The 20,417-nt window shown below is 40.4% G+C and overlaps 1 protein-coding gene across 6 annotated transcripts in view; it reads right to left on the bottom strand.

Moving 5' to 3' along the window:
* si:dkey-166d12.2 (rap1 GTPase-activating protein 1) overlaps nucleotides 1–20,417 on the bottom strand; it is a 116,878-nt gene that overhangs the window by 19,903 nt on the left and 76,558 nt on the right. For 2 of the 6 annotated variants that reach the window (XM_039797542.1, XM_039797541.1), the window contains exons 2-6: nucleotides 17,147–17,240; nucleotides 7,613–7,660; nucleotides 3,539–3,577; nucleotides 3,159–3,344; nucleotides 1,487–1,590 (exon numbers count right to left, since the gene is read on the bottom strand). In XM_039797542.1, the coding sequence (XP_039653476.1) occupies nucleotides 1,487–1,590; nucleotides 3,159–3,344; nucleotides 3,539–3,577; nucleotides 7,613–7,651 (368 nt within the window). In that variant the 5' untranslated portion in view covers nucleotides 7,652–7,660; nucleotides 17,147–17,240. Of the gene's footprint in view, nucleotides 1–1,486; nucleotides 1,591–3,158; nucleotides 3,345–3,538; nucleotides 3,578–7,612; nucleotides 7,661–9,174; nucleotides 9,211–10,813; nucleotides 11,071–17,146; nucleotides 17,241–20,417 lie in introns of those variants that run through there. The other 4 variants (XM_039797544.1, XM_039797545.1, XM_039797546.1 and 1 more) reach the window with 3 other exon arrangements.

The following is a 20,417-nucleotide window of genomic DNA, read 5'->3' as shown; positions in this document are numbered from 1 at the left end:
GGGCATTGACAGTAAAATAAGAAAAGAAATGATGACTCATCATTATGTAGATCTCTTACAAATGCTTTAAATATGGACTGTGAGTCAGTGTGAGTTTGACCGGGATGCTGGGGTGACCGTGGGTGGTGCCCACCCAGTAGAAAACATCACTATGTGAAAAATGTTGTGGGCTGAGAGATTGTTACCTCGTAACGTACTCATCCACTCTAAAGCTCGATTAACACTGAACGCAGCTATTCAAATCTGGAGAGGAGTCTCTCGGGTGCTAAATGAAATTCACAAGTTATGCGGTGCTTTGAGATCTGCCTCGCTCCCCCTCGTCTGTCTTTAGCAGAATGTGAGGGAGTAGAGGATTTTGGTGAGTGAGCAGGTGGGAGCCGTTACCCTTGTACAACATAGATGAATAGTGTGCTGATTGTTGAGTACTTTGTGGCACAGATTTTAAAGTAATTTATACAGAGGAGCTTCAATGTTTATGCGGTACCACACAACATTCTAACACTTCTATTTCTATTCTATTTATTACACAACTCCCAGAACATAAATAACACAAATCTCTGTTGGAACCTGGTGTGTGTTTTGTTGTGTTTCTAAGGACACAAGCAGCAGACCCTTTCCCAAATCTGTGATGATATTCAAAATATTATTTAATTATTGAATTAGTTTTATTGAGAATAGAAATTATGTACTTAATAAAATACAAGTATAAAGCTATTTCTGGGGTATTTATTGTAAGATAGCTGCATGTTACGAGAGCCAGTGTTAGTTAAAGCACTTTGACTTAACAAAAGCCCATTGGAGGCTTGATGGAGCAGGTGTCCACCAAACCAGTTGTTATGAAGCCCTTCCTGAGATGAAATTAGTTTAAATAACACACTTCAGAAACAAAATACTGTGAAACCGCCAAAGTCAATTTTGTTGAAGAGGTACAGTAAGCACACAAGTTGCAATCATTTAACAATAGCGGTTTGCACACTGTCAGACTGTGTAAAATAAGCAGCAGACGTCTGAAGTGATATATAATTGAAGATAAAATTGATGAGAAAATGTATTGGGTGGCCTGTGCCAGTGTGGGTAAGCTTTGCCGCAGCACTGCCTAGTTGTCAGCAATCAAGCTGGAAATAAAATTCAGTGAGAATTGAGAATGCTCTTCTTCCTCTGTGTCAGTTTTGCTTGACTGAACACTATTCTTGAGCAAAAAAATAAAAAAAATAAAAAGTAATCTATCCATAATAGCTAAGTCATGTGTGAAAATATTCTATATAGAATGGTTCTGTTTGGGAGATTTATGAGTAGACGCCAAACATCACTGCATTACATGGATATTTGAAGCCAGGGTTGTTTGCAGGTTCAATGTGAGAAAACAGCCATGGAGAAAGGGAAAAATGGAGTAAAGGCAAAGAACAATTTCAGGAAATTGTGAGAGGTAAAAAAGCACAAATGGAAGAGATAACAGGTCAGAGATAAAGATAATAGGAAACTGTACCGAAGCATCAAGCGCAGATGCTCCTGATCCCCAATGACATCATACTTCATGGAAAAGACCAAGTGGCCCAGGGCAGCATCCATGGTGTAATAATTAAAGTGTTCCTGGGGACAGATAAGCAGAAGAAACTTAAATGCAGGGATGAATACTCATGCAGCAACTGAGAATTAAAAAATGCTATAGTAAATTAGAAATGGAGAGGGGTAGAGAGAGTAACAGTCTTGTAATTAAAAAAAGAAGTGCCCTTGAGGAAAAGGTGTGAAACAAGGTACCGACTTTTATTAATCTATTTTGAACTCACAAGTTCTGAGGTAGGCATATATAACAAACTGTATTTACAAGTAGGCAATTTCATTTACAGTTATGTATCATATAGCATAATTTGGCGACATTTAGTGTTTTTCTCACTTTGTGTGGTGTATGCACTTGTGCATGCTCTTCTTCGCTTCATCACCTTGGGAGAGAATAGTAACAGCGTAGCAGTATTGTAAAAGTAAAGGTTTTCAAGGGTAATACAAGACTTTAATTGAATTAATTAAATTATTTTAATGTCACAAGCAAGAAGTGGCAACTGGTTTTTGTCCTCAGCGTTTTGCAAGTATGCATTGACTGTGGCCTATATAAAGATGGATGGCTTGACAGCTCCCCAAGACAGAAGACAAAACAGTTTATTTGTGTTTTAAGCCCCCAACGTGTCCTGCCTGGAAGGCACTAGGATTAGGCAATGGTTTTGGTTAGGATTAGGGTTAAGGTTAGGGTTAGGTGCATTAAAGTCAACTGTCGCAGTGCTGCCTCGAAGGAGATGTTGGGGGCTTAAAACACCATCGAGCGACAAAACCTCTCAATCGTCCCCTGGTGGCTGGTTGCAGTATAGGTCATAAATCTCGGCCCCTCCGTGTTAGCGGACTGGACATGGACCAAAGTAAAAAATCATAGTACACCAAAAATGGTTTCTGTCATTTTAGGTAGTTCTTATCACGTTGATGTTTGTTCAAGTGTAAGTTTGTTTTTAATTGGCTATTTGATGCTACAAAAACAGGGTGAAATGTCACGATTGATAGCTCTGGTTGATGAGCAATTAGTCAGGCAGTTGCATGGGCGGGACCTCGATGCCGCGGCTCCACCGTCCGATCACTACTGTGCAGACTCTGGCCCCCTGCAATTACAAGGTGGCAGGACCCGTATCCGGGATATTTTTGGCTTCACTCTTGTACAGTGGGAGGAAGCGATACATCAACCAACGTGTCCCTGAGCAAGACACTTAACCCCTAGTTTCTCCTAAGGCTTGCGACCTCTGACATATATAGCAATTGTAAGTCACTTTGGATAAAAGCGTCAGCTAAATGACATGTAATGTAATGTAAGTGATGACTCGCCGTGTCATCTTTTCATACAGTACAGTCTATGTTTGCCAAATTACCTGAGTTCTGGCAATTGGATAACTTAATATCAAATCATTTAAAATGCAGTTTTTCCTTGTTTGATAAATTTTTTTAAGGGGCAACTGTTACTTCAAATCAATGTAAATCACTAATATCAGGCCAGTAAATGTAAGAAATTGGAAACAAGGGACCGTTCCCAAATTGTATTTTTTAATAAATAGTAAATTAAGATAGATACTTTGTGCTGTTTTGTTTGCATGAATCAACAAACCCCTTTTTCTTATTCTCACCTTGCCCATGAATTGCTTCCTGTAGATCTTGGCGGTGCTCTTTGTTTCCAGTTTGATGTGGGAGGTAGGACAGGGGGGTTGATCAGCCTCCGGTGGGTCTTTAAGCTCATGATTGGTCCCCTCGATCCAGTAGCCTCCAAACTGGGGCAGCAGGATGAGTGGGAAAGGGCTAATGCGACCAAGAACCTGACAGCGATGGACAATAATTATGTGAAAAAAGTATACTGATTAGTAACATTGCATTAAGCACTGCATTGCTTTCAATGTTGCAGAACATGTGTGCTTCGTTATACTCATTTAAACCTTTAGGTATACAGTGTCTGACATCTGTATAATATATAGTGCATCGTTGAGTTATTTGTGTGGGGAGTTGTATGTACCTCATGAACGCTGGGATAAGGGATGTAGTCCTCTTCTGTCTGCAGGGAGGGAAACTAACATGATTCAAGCTGACAAACAGCCGCTTCTAGTCATACTTTCACTTTTGGTTCTTTGAGGAAAATAAAAATGAGCATAAACACTGTGACAGAATATTAACTACTGTATCATCATACATTTGTTTCGGGTTTGAACATGACAGAGGCCACATTAGCAGGCCTTCTGATGAATGCCTTATATTCCTCTCTCGTGAATACATAGTCATTTTTTGTTAGCAAGTAACATTTATCTGGGACGGAAATCTCGTTGTTATAATGTAAATATCGGAACTCTTTTAAACGTTAATTAAAAATAAGACCTAATGTGCTCAACACACATTGAAACTTTGAAGACTGCTGGATCTTTAATGTGTATATTCTGCATCTAAAGGTCAACTAAAGAAATTACAAACTGTCCAAAACAGAGCTGCCAGGTTAGTATTACATTGTCCCATAAGAACAAACACTATCAGTATGCACCGTAGACTCTCATGGTTAACGGTAGAGAACAGGCTGGTTTTCAATACAACTACATTTTTCAGAAATACTGTCTTTTCTTCTCAACCTGTTTTCTTATGTAACCAAATTGTTAGGTGTGATCAGGTTAATTCTCATTTGACTAGATCAGCTGATGATGGCCAGATTATGTTTCCCACGCCCAAAATCAAATGCTTTAAAAGAGAACAGTTATTTATCAATCATTGGAATAATTGCCCGCTGAATATACGTAAAATGAATAGCAAAGTCTCTTTCAAGTACCATCTGAGAATGCACTATTTAAAATTCTGAGTAGGGAATGGACATATTTACTGTATGAATAATGAACGTAATACTGTAATAACTTATTTAGAATCATTTCTGATGATGTTTATAATGATGTCTACAATGTTTTACTGCTTTTAGATTATCATTGTTAAGTGATTTCTTTTTCTTTTTGTTGTGGACCCCAGGAAGATTAGCTCGTCCCACTTTGGTGACAGCTAATGGGGATCCTTTTAACAATAAACAATAAACAATAATGTATAAAGGCAATTCCGACAACACACAAGTTAGTTTTTGTTGACACACGGATGTTTTGGACAAGGCGCTCGAAATGTACGTGTGGCAATAAAAAGTATTAATTGGAGTGCTGTCCTAATTTCCTTTATAAACTTGTTTAAATGTGTCATTTGGTAAAAGTTGAAATATGTTATAATCTCCAAAGACTGGGTGCTAAACCTCAAAGTACTGACATGACAAATAGACAACACAACCCATTTCCTTGAAAAAGAAAGTGACATGGTTCCTACTGGCTATTCATGTGTTGGTGTGAGAGAAGCTCACTTTCAGTTACTGGCAGATAATGCAGAACTATTTCAAACACATCATTGGACATCACACAATTACAAACATGTCATCTTATTTTAACATTTAAAAGTTCTATTCAGGTACTGTGGAAGTAATCTGTGATGTCCGTTGAAAACACCATTTTGTGACGACATATTGCAATGTTTCTTTGGCAAACACACTTTCCTTTAATTTTGGATAGTGACACTTTCAACAGAGCATGTTTCAGTTGTATCGGCTATATGTAGCAGAAGTGAAAGCAGGAGCAAGAGAGCTTTATAAGTGAAAGTTACAGTCCCTTAAACAAAATGCAACCTTCTTATGACATTGCATTATTGGCAATTGTACCATGGAGTATAATAATAATAATAATAATAATAATAATAATAATAATAATAATAATAATAATAATAATAATAAACATTTATATAGCACCTTTCAAAATGAGGACCTGTTTACACGTAAATGGTTATTTAGAAAAACTGAGATGTTTCCCTTCGTTTGTGCCCTTCGTTTACACGCAAACAGAGAATTAGCCTCTGAAAACGAGTCTTTCTAAAACCTCCGGCCAGAGTAGAGATTTCGGAAAACTTTGTTTGCACGTTTGCATGTAAAGTGAGACAAACGGAGGTTTAGGCAGCCGAAGAAGTGAGGAAGAGAAGAGAGAGGAAGTGATTCGTTGCTGTTGTTGCAGCTCAAATAAAATCAGGATATGCTTTCCAATAAAAGTGTGTTTTCTGAAGACTTAGAGACTTGAAAGTAGACAGACTCAGACAGCCTTATTTCCTCGGGCAGGTCCTTCCAGAGCCTCGGGGCCCTGATTACAAAAGCTCTGTCCCCTTTAGTTTTTAGCCTAGACTCTAGAAGAGACAAAAGACCAGTGCCCGAGGATCATAAACAACACAAAGGTTTATAAGGGAATTGCCAGGTCATGAAGTGCCTTAAAAGTAATCAACAAGATCTTAAAATGAATCCTTAAACAAACAGGGAGCCAATGTAAAGAGGCTAAAACAGGTGTGATGTGATGGTACCTCTTGGCTCTGATTAAAAGCCTAGCAAGCTAAGTTCTGTACAATCTGTAGTCGTTTCAACGTTGTTCTTTTATTAAGACAAGAGTAGAGATGGAGGTGGTACTAGAGGAAAAGTCAGAGGATCACCAAAGTAAAGGGCTCAATGGATATCCGTACCAGGCAATCCATCCAATAGTTATAGAGACATTTCACTTAAAAACCCAATAATGTCAAACTCATGGTGGCGCTGGAGGAAAAGACAAGGGTTTAGGTTAACTGAAAAAGCCAGTCTCCACTGTAGCTCCATTCCATTATCTACATTTGCGCAGTTAGCCATAGGAAAACAAGAAAAATATACCACCAAAAAACAATAGCAACCCAGACATGGGCCATGGTCCACTAAAGTATATTGCAACGTATGTGTCCGTCCACTTTTAAAATTGAGCTTAGCCCATTAGCGCTAATTATGGGAAACCTAACTGCTGCAAGATGCTATACTATTTTGAGTCATAGTGTTCTTCTCACTTTGTGGCAATGGTTTACAGAAGGCCCTGTTTCAACATGACACTACCCCCCTTGCACAAAGCCAGGCCCTTAAAGGGATACGCCACCGTTTGTTGATACGGTCTCCCCTAGCTGTAGATAGGTGGGCCAACGCATTTTTTGTGCATGCATCGTTTTAGTCTGGTGCAACACCGGCAGCGCCGCCGCTAGTTAGCTTAGCGTAGTGAATGGAATCCTATGTTGCCGGTTAGCATGTTGTGAGTAAAAGTGAACCAACAAAAGACAAAAAAAACAACCTAATTACTTGCACTGAGACAAAAAATGCATTGGCCCACCTATCTACAGCTAGGGGAGACTGTGATAAGCCCTATTTCAACAAACGGTGGCGTATTCCTTTAAAAAAATAGTTATCCAGATTTAGTGTGGAGAACGTGACTGGCCTGCACAGAACCCTGACCTAAACCCCATTCAACACCTTTGGTCTGAACTGTAGCACGGACTGAGAGCCAGTCCTTTTATCGCTCACTATCAGTGCCCAACCTCACTATTCTTTGTTGCTGAATGGAAACGAAATCGCTTAAAAACAGGTTTAAACGTTTTGTAGAGAGCCTACCCAGAAGAGTGGAGGCAGCATATTAATGGCCATGGTTTTGGAATGAGATGTTCAACAATCACACATGGGTATACTGCCGGGTGATCACATACCTCTGGCCATGTAGTGTGCATCATTGATAGCTAATTTGTTGAAATTTCTTTTAATGATTCATGCCAATAGGACTGTAGAACTTTCTCTTTCAACACTATGCTGCATGGTAGCCTGGTTTCTTCAAACTCCAAAACGACATTATGCATATTAGAGGGCAGCCAGACCCTCACCAAGTTACCTGATTGTTGTCAGCCCACAGCAATAAATGGCTTTATGCTTTTCTTTCAGATGATGATGCCATCTATTGTGTGCCCTTACTTGACCTCAAATCTCCTGCTTAGAGTATATCCCAGTCTTTACTGACAACTGCATAAGCCTGTCTAGGTAATAGCACAGCTTAGGATTTTACAGGCCTAGTCCCCGTTGAGTTCCGAACTCATTGAGCATTCTAATGCCTGTCTGACAGCTGATAAGAAAAGGTTTATATCTCTGCCAGTACGGATGCTTTACCAGACTGTGGTCTAAGAGGAGATGTGAGGATTTGCGACTCACTTTGAGGGGGGGAGGGAGGGGGCATCTTTGCTCATCCATTCTGCAACCCTGTAGAGAGAAAAAAAATGATAGGATCCTGAGGGAACAGGTGAAATATCTACAAAACAAGTTCACACATGTGCAAAGGTACACAAAGAGACACATACACAGTTTTGCTAGAAATTTCTTGTGCAGCAGCATAGAGCAAAATCAGTCTTTGTGGCAATAATTGATGTTTACATAACGCAAGCGCAACCACCAGATGTGCCCGAGAAAGAGGAAGTAAAGAGGAGTGATGTATCTTGGGGGCTATATCGGGTGAAAAAGATAAGCAGAGGTCCATGTGAACAACCATCAAGCCATACTGCAGATATAATTAATCACAATTCCACTCCTAGGCCAAAAAGTGCCAAAACAGGGCTTTGCATCTATCCTATATCCTTCTTCTGCTGACTCCTAACTACTGACAGTTTACAAAGCACAGAGAGATATGAGGAACAAAGCATTCCTGATCAGTGACCTCTTTGAGTGGAATACCCTGCAGCAAGATTTGAATCGTATCAAATTTTATGCACAATTTTTTTTAGGACTGAGGAAGATGAATCAAATGGAAAATTGAAAAGGCTTTCATTAAATTCATTCTTTGAAGATGGTTCCACTGCTTCGGTTTCTCTTTCCCTCCCGCATTTCCTTTAAATGTTGTAGAATATGCATTATTAATAATAAAATATGCAACTTGCCCACTCCATGTTGCTGCTTCTGTGCTGTTTAGGTGTTTAACAACCACAGGTAAACAAAATAAATATGGTTTGACCCCCCAAAAAAAGAAAAAGAATCCCCAAATAGCTCAGAAACACTGACATTACAATTAAAAAGAATGCATTAGTATTACATACATCACCCCTAGAACTTCAGAAAGATGTTGTTCTTTGAGCCTCTAAAGAATTTTACATATTCTAAAACTTAATCATATTTTTGTGCCTCTTCCAGAAATATTCTTTTCCAACAAAGATATTATCATAGTAGACTATTTAGATTAACATATTGTTCACATTGTTTCCGGATCATGTTAAGTTGACCCTGACAAAGCAATGCCCACATTACAAGTTCAATTTTACATGGTATTTGACAAGAGAAAAATGGGTTTTGTCAGTTTAAAGAATGAACATTACTGGGTACAAAACACAAAATACATTCCTACAAATCCATCATAACATGTCACGCATCTGGTGACACAGACAAAACACAACTGTGAAGAGAAAACACAAGGGCTCTGTTCAGCACATTCAGAAGCATCAGGTTTCTAAAGGCAGCCTATGACTGTCTCTCTCACACACACACACACACACACACACACACACACACACACACACACACACACACACACACACACTAGTGGCAAAGAGAGTAGCAGGGTTGTAATCTGGAATGCAAAAATAGCAGGAAAAGCAGAAAAACGGGAGTCTCGAAATAGACTTAAATGAAAGTTTTATGTCCAAAGCGAGTGAAACTCTGAGGAAGCCCTTTGATTAAAGAGTGGGAGGAAGAGCAGACGAGCAGAGCCTGGGGAAAATTTACAGTACCTGCATCCTCTCGATCATGGCAAACAGGTCCGAGGCCTGTGGAAGAGAGTGGACACTGGGTTTGACAGTTGTGTCGATATGCTTTCCCTGCAATTTTCACTCATCCTTAATCTCTGCTCACTGCAAAAGCTGGCTGTGCAGTCTCAAGACACGAGAACTCCTGTTGAAATCTCTAAATCCCTAATTCCATATTTCCCTATGACGCTCCTTAACGCATCCCCCATCCCACTAGACACCAATCTCACTGAGACTCCATTCAACTCCAGGAGAATCCTTCCTTCACGCTTGAAGACAAACACACTGTAAACAAGTAACTCTTAGGGGAAAATGAGCCTCAAAGCTCCATGGTGCTTCTCTCTGTTGCTACAGCCAACAGCTCATCTGACTGTGCGCAACAGCCAAATTAGCTGGAAGGCACTATGATTTTTCAGGCACATTAATGTGTGAACAAGACTTATTTAACCAGATAAAAAGGCAAATACAGAGTGTACAAGGCATGAAATATACCTAAATTGACATGGATGCTGTGGCAACTGGGTTTCACGTCAACAGTGGTTTAATCTTGAGGTTTTGTGTCCAGGTGGTGCACTGACACCGGTGCTGCTCATTAGACAAAGAGGCTTCAATCCAGCTTCCGTATTTGTAATTATACCGCGACCATGCACTACCGCAGAACATAATTTAGTGTTTTGTCCAATTAGCAGAGGTACTGGTACAGGTTAAAGTAGAAGAAAACACCCTCAGGCATGCATTTATCTTCTGCAGAGGCCACGCTATGGATTTTAAGCAGCTCCAACCTGAGATGAAAAGGGTTCGCAGCAGCCCTGGCGGCAGTGCTTGTTGTGGGGTGAGACCTCTGTTCACCATGTAACACAAGTGGACTGAAGTGTCAAAATGATGTTTCCACATGACAGCTTAAATTTACTCAGGCCACTGCAGGACGTGCAAAACACACACACACACACACACACACACACACACACACACACACACACACACACACACACACACACACACACACAGGAAAGCGTATACGTGCATGTATATAAACATTTTGACACGTACATGTACTAAAACACACTTAAACGTACACCTATCACCACCCATAAAAGCACACCCAAACAAACAGACACACCTGACCCTGACAGCCAAAGGTGCAGCCTGGAGTCTATTGTTTCATGTGAAAATAAACAAAGCCATACAATATTCAACGTGATATCTTGACTGCTAAACAAACATCAACAAACATTGTCAAATGCTGACTAAATAATCAGTGAACCGTTACAGTAACTACATCACTGCTCAATCTCTACTGAGAAAGATGGAGTTACTGTTTTAGCGGAGCAGAACGTGAACCACAGCTATGTAGAAATACAAAATAGCATAATTACAGAATTGGCTAATTGTATTTTGCACGTTATCATCAGGTAAAAGAAAAAGTGCTGCAAACAGTTGATCTGTATGGAGCTAAGACGAATGCTAGAGCAATGGCACATGTCCCTATCTGTAGAATGTACAAAAATAAAATATCTACTGTCCTGCAGCACCAAACACATACACAGCTACCTTAATAATTAAACAAGCAGCAAGAACTAGAGTGAAAATATTCTCTCACTTCAGGCAAGTGAAAAATACTCACATCACTGAGGCATCGTCTCTTGAGAAAAGGCTTAGTGGGAGGACTGTTGAGCAGTCCATCCAATAAGGCATTCTTAGGTATCCTGAGATCAGTCATCATTTTACAAGTACGGGTGCAGGCAAACTGACAAAAGGCGACAATGACACTTCACACTCACTGTCACTGCTCAGGCAATGGACTATCAGAGAAAACTAGATTGCCGTCAATCAGAATCTATACATCAGTGTGTGAGAAAAGCATGTGCCGGAGTGTGAGAATGTAATTTCCCTTCCTTCCCTTTTTTCATGCCCACCCTCCCTTAGACGCATACAGCTGTTCTGTGGGAAGTAGGAGGAAGGGAGGAACAATGTTTCTCCCCTCTCTGTCTGCACAACTATCTTTTCTTTTGCAAACACACACACACACACACACACACACACACATACACTTGCATGTGGACGCACAGAAAAACCCCCCCCAAAAAAACGCAGTTCTCTTTTTTGTTGAATTGCAATATTAGACTATTCTCTTCCTCTTTTCTTTCATCTGGTATTTCTCAAGCCTCCCTTTCAGAAACTCTTCTCCTTCGCTTTATACAGAGAGCCAGAAATAAAGAAACAGGCCAGTGTAGGCATTTATTTTACCTCTCAGGCGATTAAGGACAAACCTAGATATTCCTATACATTTTGCAGGTAATGTTACTATGTTTTTTTACAGCACATGTTGAGAGGTAGGTTTATTATACCTGCAGTGCTCTCATAAATTATACAGTAAGTGCTTATTATGAGCGGTTAGTCATGTGCTACTATTTCTGTACAAGCACTTAGACAGATAGTAAAGCCTTTTTTTTGCAATTAATGCTTAATAACAGTAAGTGGCCATTATAAATGAATGAGAGAAGTTAATAAATGAGTGGTGCACTCTGGGGACTCTACACATGCATCAAGCACTTTGCACTGCATCGTGTCCTTGGTAAGAAAGCAACAAAGTGAAAGCTCCATGTGTTACCACTTCCACCAGAGGAGATATGTGACACAGGCAAGCAGCAGCCCAACTCCCTGCATGTGTAGATGCCACAGCATGGTAGGGGACTTTAGCCAACTTTAGCCACCTCTAAAATCATCAGTGCATAGTTAAGTATACTAGGAGGAAAGGAGAGATAAAAAGGCGAGGGGGAAGAAAGTGGGGAGCTGTCTTGTGTGGGAGACTTTTCTGTGTAGCTTTCTCCATCAGGTGCACTCCCAACATCAGAAATCAACAAACACTGACCTACTTTAAAAAAAAAAATAAAATGCTGAAAGCTTTCAAGAGGACAGATTATCCCCATATGTGTTAAGCGTTGTTCATTTTGCATTAGAAGATAAACACTGTCAGCTAACCGTCTGCATTGATTTCCCTTGAGGAAATCAATGGGAAATACACACAAGGAGGAGAGGTTACAATGTTTGAATTGAAGCGCACAAAGTACATATTTAGCATGGACAGAGATAATGTGGGACTTATAGTAATATTGGCTATATTAAAGGGAAACCCCCTCTCTTCTGTTATTTTGCTTGATTATGTTAATGTGTTGTTCTAATCTTTCATTAGCTAGCACAATATCTATGTATTTAATAACACTGGGACAGTATGCATGAGGTATAGGTAAGTACAAAGGTACAGGCACTGTGGGCAGCTATGAGGGGTCCTGCACAATTCAGTGAACACTATTAAATCCTGAGTTAGTGCAGCCGTGAACGAGGCTGATATGTGTGTTTTCTGTGATTACAGGTGAACATAGAAGTTGCTAAGGTGTTATAGTGTACTAATACAGATGTGAAAAAATGTGTGATATTGGATATCAATAATGCAATGTGAGCTAATGTGACGGAAAAAGTTATTTAGTACATCTCTGAAAAGGGCACTCGGCTCGAGTTAGCTAAGCAGCTAAGGGGAATTCTTTGTAGTTGCCGGTGGCCTCGTGTGTGTGGCCTGTGTGCAAGATTATATATGAGTGCGGGTAGTAATGTAATATGGTGCAGTTGAGTGATAGTGCATCAGAAGGGGTAAACTAGTATGGTCTCATCCTGAGGTTACATTTCATTACTGCTGATCTGTTTACTCAGGCCTAGATCGGCTTTAGCTGAATGCCAAACTGGGATTTGAGAACATTTACAGAAGAAAGCTGAATACTAATTACATACTAGCCTGATAATCATGTATAATTGTTACTTGATAGCAAATGTGAAGGAGATCGTAATTGCTATTCAGAATCACACTATGAGCACTGACATTGTTTCAGTCATGAAGCATACTGATTGCCAAGCTGCGTTGGTGTGTGCGACATTTCAGTTCAAGCTGTTCGGAAAGTCAACACACACAGTTGCACAGTCCTCCTGGTGACTACAGTACAGTATGTGGTGTTTGATCTAACGGAACAATATGTGCAGTAGAAGACCAAGATCAGCACTACACAAGTGAAAAGATTCACAAGTTTGACTCACAAGTGTCATCGCTGGACTTTCAGACTTGCTTCAGTTTTTTTAAGCTGCTCACATTTTGGCTTCTGCCCTCAGAGACAATATGGAGCTGCTGCAATGAACCATCACTGTTCAAATTACCAGCAATTGTATTTTGTGTGTATATATATATATATATATATATATGTGTGTGTGTGTGTGTGTGTGTGTGTGTGTGTGTGTGTGTTAAAGAAAGAAAGATGTGAGTGCAGGAGTGAGAGTTAAAATTATCTGACTGATCAACTGATCAACTGATTCATTGATCGACTGACTGACTGAGCTGAATGGCAGAGTGAGTCAAAAATCCAGTATGTGAGTGAATATATAGGATGGGGTGTTAAATACATGAACCATACAGTCCAGACCTTTCTACTTCGTCTGCAAGCTGAGGAGTAAAGCTTAGACTCCAGTACTTCATTAACTCCTCACAACCAGAGCCCCATTTGAATTTCCACAGACAAATTGTCAATGCTTTGCATCCAAAGCCAACACTCCCTATCCCTCAATGCTCTCTGGGTTAGCCGCATCCTCAAAGGCAATATGGTAAAATGGAACACTGAACTTCAAAGAGAGTCAACCAATGGGCACAGAAGTCTATCATTTCAGCCAGAGAAAATCCATTGGGGTCCATTCATCAGGTCTGGCTCCAGAGACTAGCCTGACCTTGCTGTGGCCAACGGGGCCTGGTGGACACAAAGGGAGTTCACACAGATGGCCCCCCCCCTTCAGCCCATCAGGTTAAGGTCTACAGAACTGCTGCTGAGTTGTCTGTATGCTGAAGCAGATCTCCTATTGTCTTCTCTCTGGCAAAAGCAGTGAACAATCAGTTGGCACTGTAACTCTCCCTATAACATAGAACATCTCTTGCATTTTGAGGAAAGGATGGAAATCGATGGAGCAGAACCACAGATATCGCCTTTCTTATTCCAATTGCTTACATTACCCACAATGCAACTTGACCGCCAACACTTAATTAGGATATTCAGGTGTGCTATGCTAGTAGTGGCTAATGTAGCCTTGAGCCGCTAGCCTCAAGCAGAGATGAGAAGTGGGCTACATAGGCCTGGGAAACTTCTTCTTCACTTCTGTCATTTTTAGACCGTGTAGTGTTTAGCCAAGTGAAATCACTTGAGGCAATTCATCAGACTTTGCGTAGGTCCCTCTGGAGCCAAAGGGCTTTATTCTACTTGTTTCACATATGCAGTATTCCCCTTTAAGTTCTCCTTTAGGACAAACTGAATGTGAGAATATTTGTGATGATCACTCATAAAGAACATGTACACATCACCATGAGCACGAGTGGATGAATAAGCCACTTTCTTTGAAAAGGAACTCCTGTATTGTAATCACACTTGGAGATCACAACCTAAAACCTTCAGGCCATCAGCTCTGATCAGATCATTACAACACGCTGAAGAGAGGTGTCTGACTCGCAGAAATGCAGAGCAAACCTTTTTCTAAAAGACACAGATAGCATCTCTGTAACTATACGTCTATGAGCTAAGGTTCCACTGTCACTTACAGGCCAACATTAGTGTATTATGCGTCTCACGAAAACACCATCAAAGCACCTTTCAGTGTGTCACATTTAATATAATCATCTGAAGTATTCTCTGCATATCTCTGATCCAAGTTCTATTATGTGAATTTGTCTCTATTCCTTACGTCAGCTCTGTTCTATTCAGAAACACTAGGCTGATTTATTTAAAGAGCTTTTAACTAAACCACTGGCAACAAAAATGACTATGAAGTTTCCCAGTCTTGTTTAAGCTCTTGGCTTTAACAACCCTATTGTGTGCAACCTATAACGTCATATATGCACTGTAGAGATTACAACTTCCTGTCACCATAGACACACACAATCCATTTTAACATTGTTAAATATTTAGGTCTACAGTTTGACAAAATATGAAATATATAAATAAATGAGAACATATCTCACATGAAGACATGGAGACAAAACAAAAACAAATGTCTCCCTGCAAGTCTATTTTTGCAGCTCCATATATAACTACATAATATGAATCCCTTGCAAATTGCATTTCCACTGCATGTGTGACAAAAATACTACCAATATGCCTCCTATGGTATGAGGAGAGGAACAACTGCTGCAGATCTATTTTTGTCCCAGAGACATGTGACAAAGGGCGCAGACTCTGCTGTCAGGCACCACAACAACCTGCCAACAGCTACCAGGGGTGGGGGGCATCAGAGCCACCTTTCACCTGGTGTAACAGCTAAAGGATGCGATGAGCGAAAAAGAAAGATGCATTAAAAGTAGGGATGGACTGGTAACACTATTCCATTGCCAACAGTAACTCTGTGTACTGGGCTCATGCTATCACTGATGCCAAATATTGAATCTGACATTGCTTTAAACGGTTACATTATTCGGTAACAATTTACTTGAAGGTATCTACGTAAGAGTGACATGACACTGTCATGACACATGAACCCTAACCCTAACTCTAACTTGTCATGACAAAAACCGAATGACGCTTAATGACAGAAGAGTTATGTCATAAAGTTTATGACTTATAATGTTTATGACACGTTCATGACAGTGTCATGTCACTCTTATGTAAATACCTTCAAGCAATGCTTAATTTGTAAAGTGGGAGGTCCCGGAGTGCAGGGGTGGATCCGGCGACTCAAAACGGGGGTTAGAGGTAACGGAACAAAAAAAGAATTACACTGCCTACGTAGCTTCTCTGACAAAAAACCTAAAATGTGTTCCGGCTCAAATTAAGCCCTGCCTTCAAGTAAAGTGTAACCCATTATTCTATATTTTTTTCTTACTGTCAACAAATCCAATGAAATGACCAAAACAGACAATGTGTTCTTCTTTTGAAACAACCTAAAAGGTACCCTGTCTGTGGCACACAACATTACTCAAACTCAAGCAAATAGACCATTTCTTGGGTTCCACATTTAGCCACAACTTTTGATGTGCTGGTGCAGTGGTTCTCAACCTTTACAAGTCGCAACACCCAAGAATAATCAGGTTGGTGTTTGCGACGCCCCCTCGAAGACAACGAGAGAGAGAGAGAGAAATACAAACCAGTGTAAACAGCTTTATAAGCAGATTATTGGGAATGATTGATAAATGTAAATAAATAATGCTTTGTTTGCTGTGGATTTCATATCTTCTAGTTCAGGATTTGGCTACACAGGTAGCATTTGTTAGTAAGATAACTTCATTTTTGGTTTTGGTCTTTTCATGGGATTTGTTAACCATAAAAAAGTTTAAAACATCACCAAACTTCCTCCATTATCCTCCATTAGACAAATATAATATCCTTAACTTTTTCACATCAAGCAATTTGACTTGCCATAACAGGAAATGCACAGGTGTTGCATCTAATAGCATTAATACTGGCTCTATTCCATTCAAGTGTACCAGTAAGTAAGCCATGCTAATGACTTTGCTTGCTGTAATCATTGCTATACCTGCTTCAGACTGCTGAAGCCTCATATTAACTTCAGTTTTGCACAAAATGAGGACCGTGGATTTTGTCACCCAAAATTTACAGTGGAAGTGAATTAGAAAGAGATCTCTTAAAGGCCAGTATAACTGTAACATGAGGAATGATTACATTAAGCAACTCAAAACCTGTTTCAATGTTCATATGGGCGCCTGAGACATACTGTAATCACACCTGTGTTTTTTTACTGGGGTGACAAAATGTCAGCTGTAAAGCATTCTGATGATCTTTTATTTTTTAGGCATGTTAGAATTCTCAGTTTGACATTTATCAGATCAATATCTTGGCACTGTCTCAGTATGTGATTCCAGCAGCTGTATACCGAATGCAAACCTGAATAGAGAAGAGAACAGGTCGAAGTCTTGTGTTACCTTTGTAAGTGAGGGTAGAGGAAATGGAGGGTGGGAGTGTGCTAGTGAGGGCTCTACTTCATCAGATATACGAGGAATCCTTCCATCTTGTTTCCTGTGAGTCAGAGGGGGAGAGAGAGCGAGAGAGAGGTTATGACCAGCTTGATCTCAGTTTCACACTTAAGCAATAAGACCACAGGAAAATGTATGTAACAGTGACACATTTGACTCATCGTAGAGGATCATTCAACTCTTACTACAATAGAAACGTTGCAATTATTACCCCACTGTGCTGAGGGTATTTCTTTACTCCAAATGTAATACAAAAACGTCCTGCCCTTTAGGTTTGTGTATAGCTTGCCTGAAGCCTTTGCCCGCACACCAGCTAGGTTGAAGGCGATGAGAGGAGTGAGATTAAAGGCAAGATTGTGAAACATTAGATTTCAGGAGAACTGCACAGACGGAAAGTGAAAAATTGACACAAAGCAGAAAAAGAAAGGACCCTCACCTTAATCTCTTCACCAGCTGCCCTCACCTATCTCTCTCTGTTACCCCTCGGCCCCATCCTTCTCTGTGTGATTGGAGTGAATTTACAGCCTGGCCAGGATTCCGGTCACAGCATATTACTTCACACTTTGTCTCGCACAACAAGTTAGTTGCTAGAACTGGCAACCCGTCTGTGCATGCAGCCGGTTAACAAACCTGCAGCAGAGGGCATTTCTAAACATTGCTTAGGAGCACAAGACTCAGAACAATAGCACAATCTGATTTCTCGGTGATAATGGAGTCAGAATTGGTGGAGACTCACACACCCACAGTATGTCGCCCTATTCTGCCATCTTAGCACACACCACATCGGTTTGTGATGTGTTGAAATAAGAGCATTTACAGTGTTCTTTCTTCTGCAGACAGTCCATTATAGATTTCCCCGCTCCCCCATATCTGAAAATGCTGCGCCTTTAACAACTGGGGAGAATCTCTGAGTAAACAGAGCTGCACTTATGACAACAGACTGCTGACCTGGACTTCAGGTTAAGCAATCTATTTGTAAAATAGCAGCAACACTGTTCTGTGTTGCCTCTGATGTCTGCACATATAAGGGCTATTCTTTTAAATTCATGTTTCTTTCATCATGTTTTACCCTTTGTACAGTAGGTGTAAGTCACCTGCCCGTTGCTTCAACCTCCTATGTGGGACTACCACATATCCAAATAAGAAAGGCAAAGCACAAAAGAGCAAATCAATCATTGATTTAGGAAAACTCCACAGACAGAAAGATGCCACAAGACAGCCTGTCACTTTAACTACCGATCGCACACTTGGTGGCCCTCGTAATGAAAATCTTTTTGTAGTCAGTGTGTGTGTGTGTGTGTGTGTGTGTGTGTGTGTGTGTGTGTGTGTGTGTGTGTGTGTGTGTGTGTGTGTGTGTGTTTGTGTGTGTGTCACTGCATTCATTTACAAGGCAGATAATATATCTGGTGAAAGGGTAAATGCTAAGTTTGACTCAGGAAGAGATTTCAGGCTGGCATATTCTGACAATCACAGTGAGCACACCTTATCAAATACCACCATCCTGATATATGACACTGCATGATATGGATTTAGGAAAGTTGCAAAATAGAGAGCATTATTGAGTAATTCACCATCCGCTGTGAAGGCATTGAGGTGCACTACTGCAGTAAATAAATTATTAGCATGCAAAGAGAAAATATGAACTGTACTGTACAGCCTTATTGTTTTTTTTCGTGGAAATCTGTAATTCTTTAAAGATTATGTTGGTTCATCAATCCTGTTCAACAGAACCCTGGCACAAATCCTGTTGTATATACCTACTCCATCAGTGAACATTTTAAACAGTCCCTTGTGATTACATATCCATAAAACTTTTGGTTTTTCTGTCATTTTGGAATCATTTGTTTCCATTGCACTGGGGCCAGAGGGCGTCCTAATTGGAAACTGGCCATTATTAATTTCAATGTTATAATTTATGGTCAAGGCAGATGGCAGCCCACCTAGAGCCTGGTTCTGTTTGAGTTTTTTTTTCCTTGCACACCCATGTGGTTTGCAAATGGGGGAATGTTGGGTCCATAGACTGTATACAACATGGACGTAGTCTCTGTGACGTCACCCATAGGTTTCTGAAGAGCCGAAATATAGCACTAAGTGGGCGGCTCCCGGTGCATCCAGATGTAGAGGTGGAACATGGATGGAGCTAAGGCGGGCCGAATGACACCTACAGTCTATGCTCGCCTACTGTGATGGCAGCCTACCTGTCACTCAAAGCTGAACACCCTTAATTATGCATAACTATAAGCCTTAATACAATCTAAACAGGTGAGTTATCAAAAAATTCTCCCCTGTACAGTTGTCATGAAAGGTGAACTTAGCTTTAAAGACCAGGTTTTTTGTACCCAGCTGGAACATGTTTAATTCTGCTTCTTGGGCATTTTAACATGGGGGGCCTATGGGGATTTACTTGCTTTTGGAGCCAGCCTCAAGTGGCCACTCAATGAACTGCAGTTTTTAGCAGTTCCATGTTGGCTTCAATTTTCAGAACCGGAGGTTGCCACTTGGTTGGTTCTCTGTTAGTCTATATCCTTCACGTTCCACATCTGGGATTGCTCCGGTGCTACAGGAAATTCCGCCGGATGAATGTATTTTCTGTTTCTTTCTGCTTTCTTTGTGTTGCAATTTTAAATTTGATGGATTTATGAGGACTATGGTTAACTGCTCCTACAATCTCTGCAGGGTAAATTGAGACAGCTAGCTCAGTCCAATCTGAGTTTTCTCTCACACGACTATTTTGCAGTGGTTCTGTGCGGAGTTTAGCATTCTGGTTTGATGATTCTGATTGGTTTAAAGAAATGCCAATAAACCAGAGCACGTTTTTCTCCCTTCCCCGAATACTATGTGGAGTAGCCAGACCTCCTTTAGCATGGTTTGGAGGAGGGTCTGGCAAAGCAAGACTACCGTATTTTCCGGACTATAAGTCGCACTTTTTTTCCTACTTTGGCTGGTCCTGCGACTTATAGTCAGGTGCGACTTATATATCAAAATATATATAATTTAACATGTTTTCAAATGTTAATTTATACTGAAAACATTACCGTCTACAGCCGCGAGAGGGCGCTTTAGGCTTGTGACAACTAGAACGCTGCTCCTAAAGACAACTGAGAAAGAAAAGAGATAACAAACTGCAGGTAGTAAAATATGCAGCCGTAAACGGTAATCGAGTAGCAGAAAGAGAGTTTGAAATGAGGGAGAAACTTGTGAGGGACTGGTGAAAAGGTGA

This window comes from Perca fluviatilis, chromosome 4 (genome assembly GCF_010015445.1).
Source record: "Perca fluviatilis chromosome 4, GENO_Pfluv_1.0, whole genome shotgun sequence".
Taxonomy (NCBI): domain Eukaryota; kingdom Metazoa; phylum Chordata; class Actinopteri; order Perciformes; family Percidae; genus Perca; species Perca fluviatilis.
This window is presented reverse-complemented; position numbering and strand designations above follow the sequence as displayed.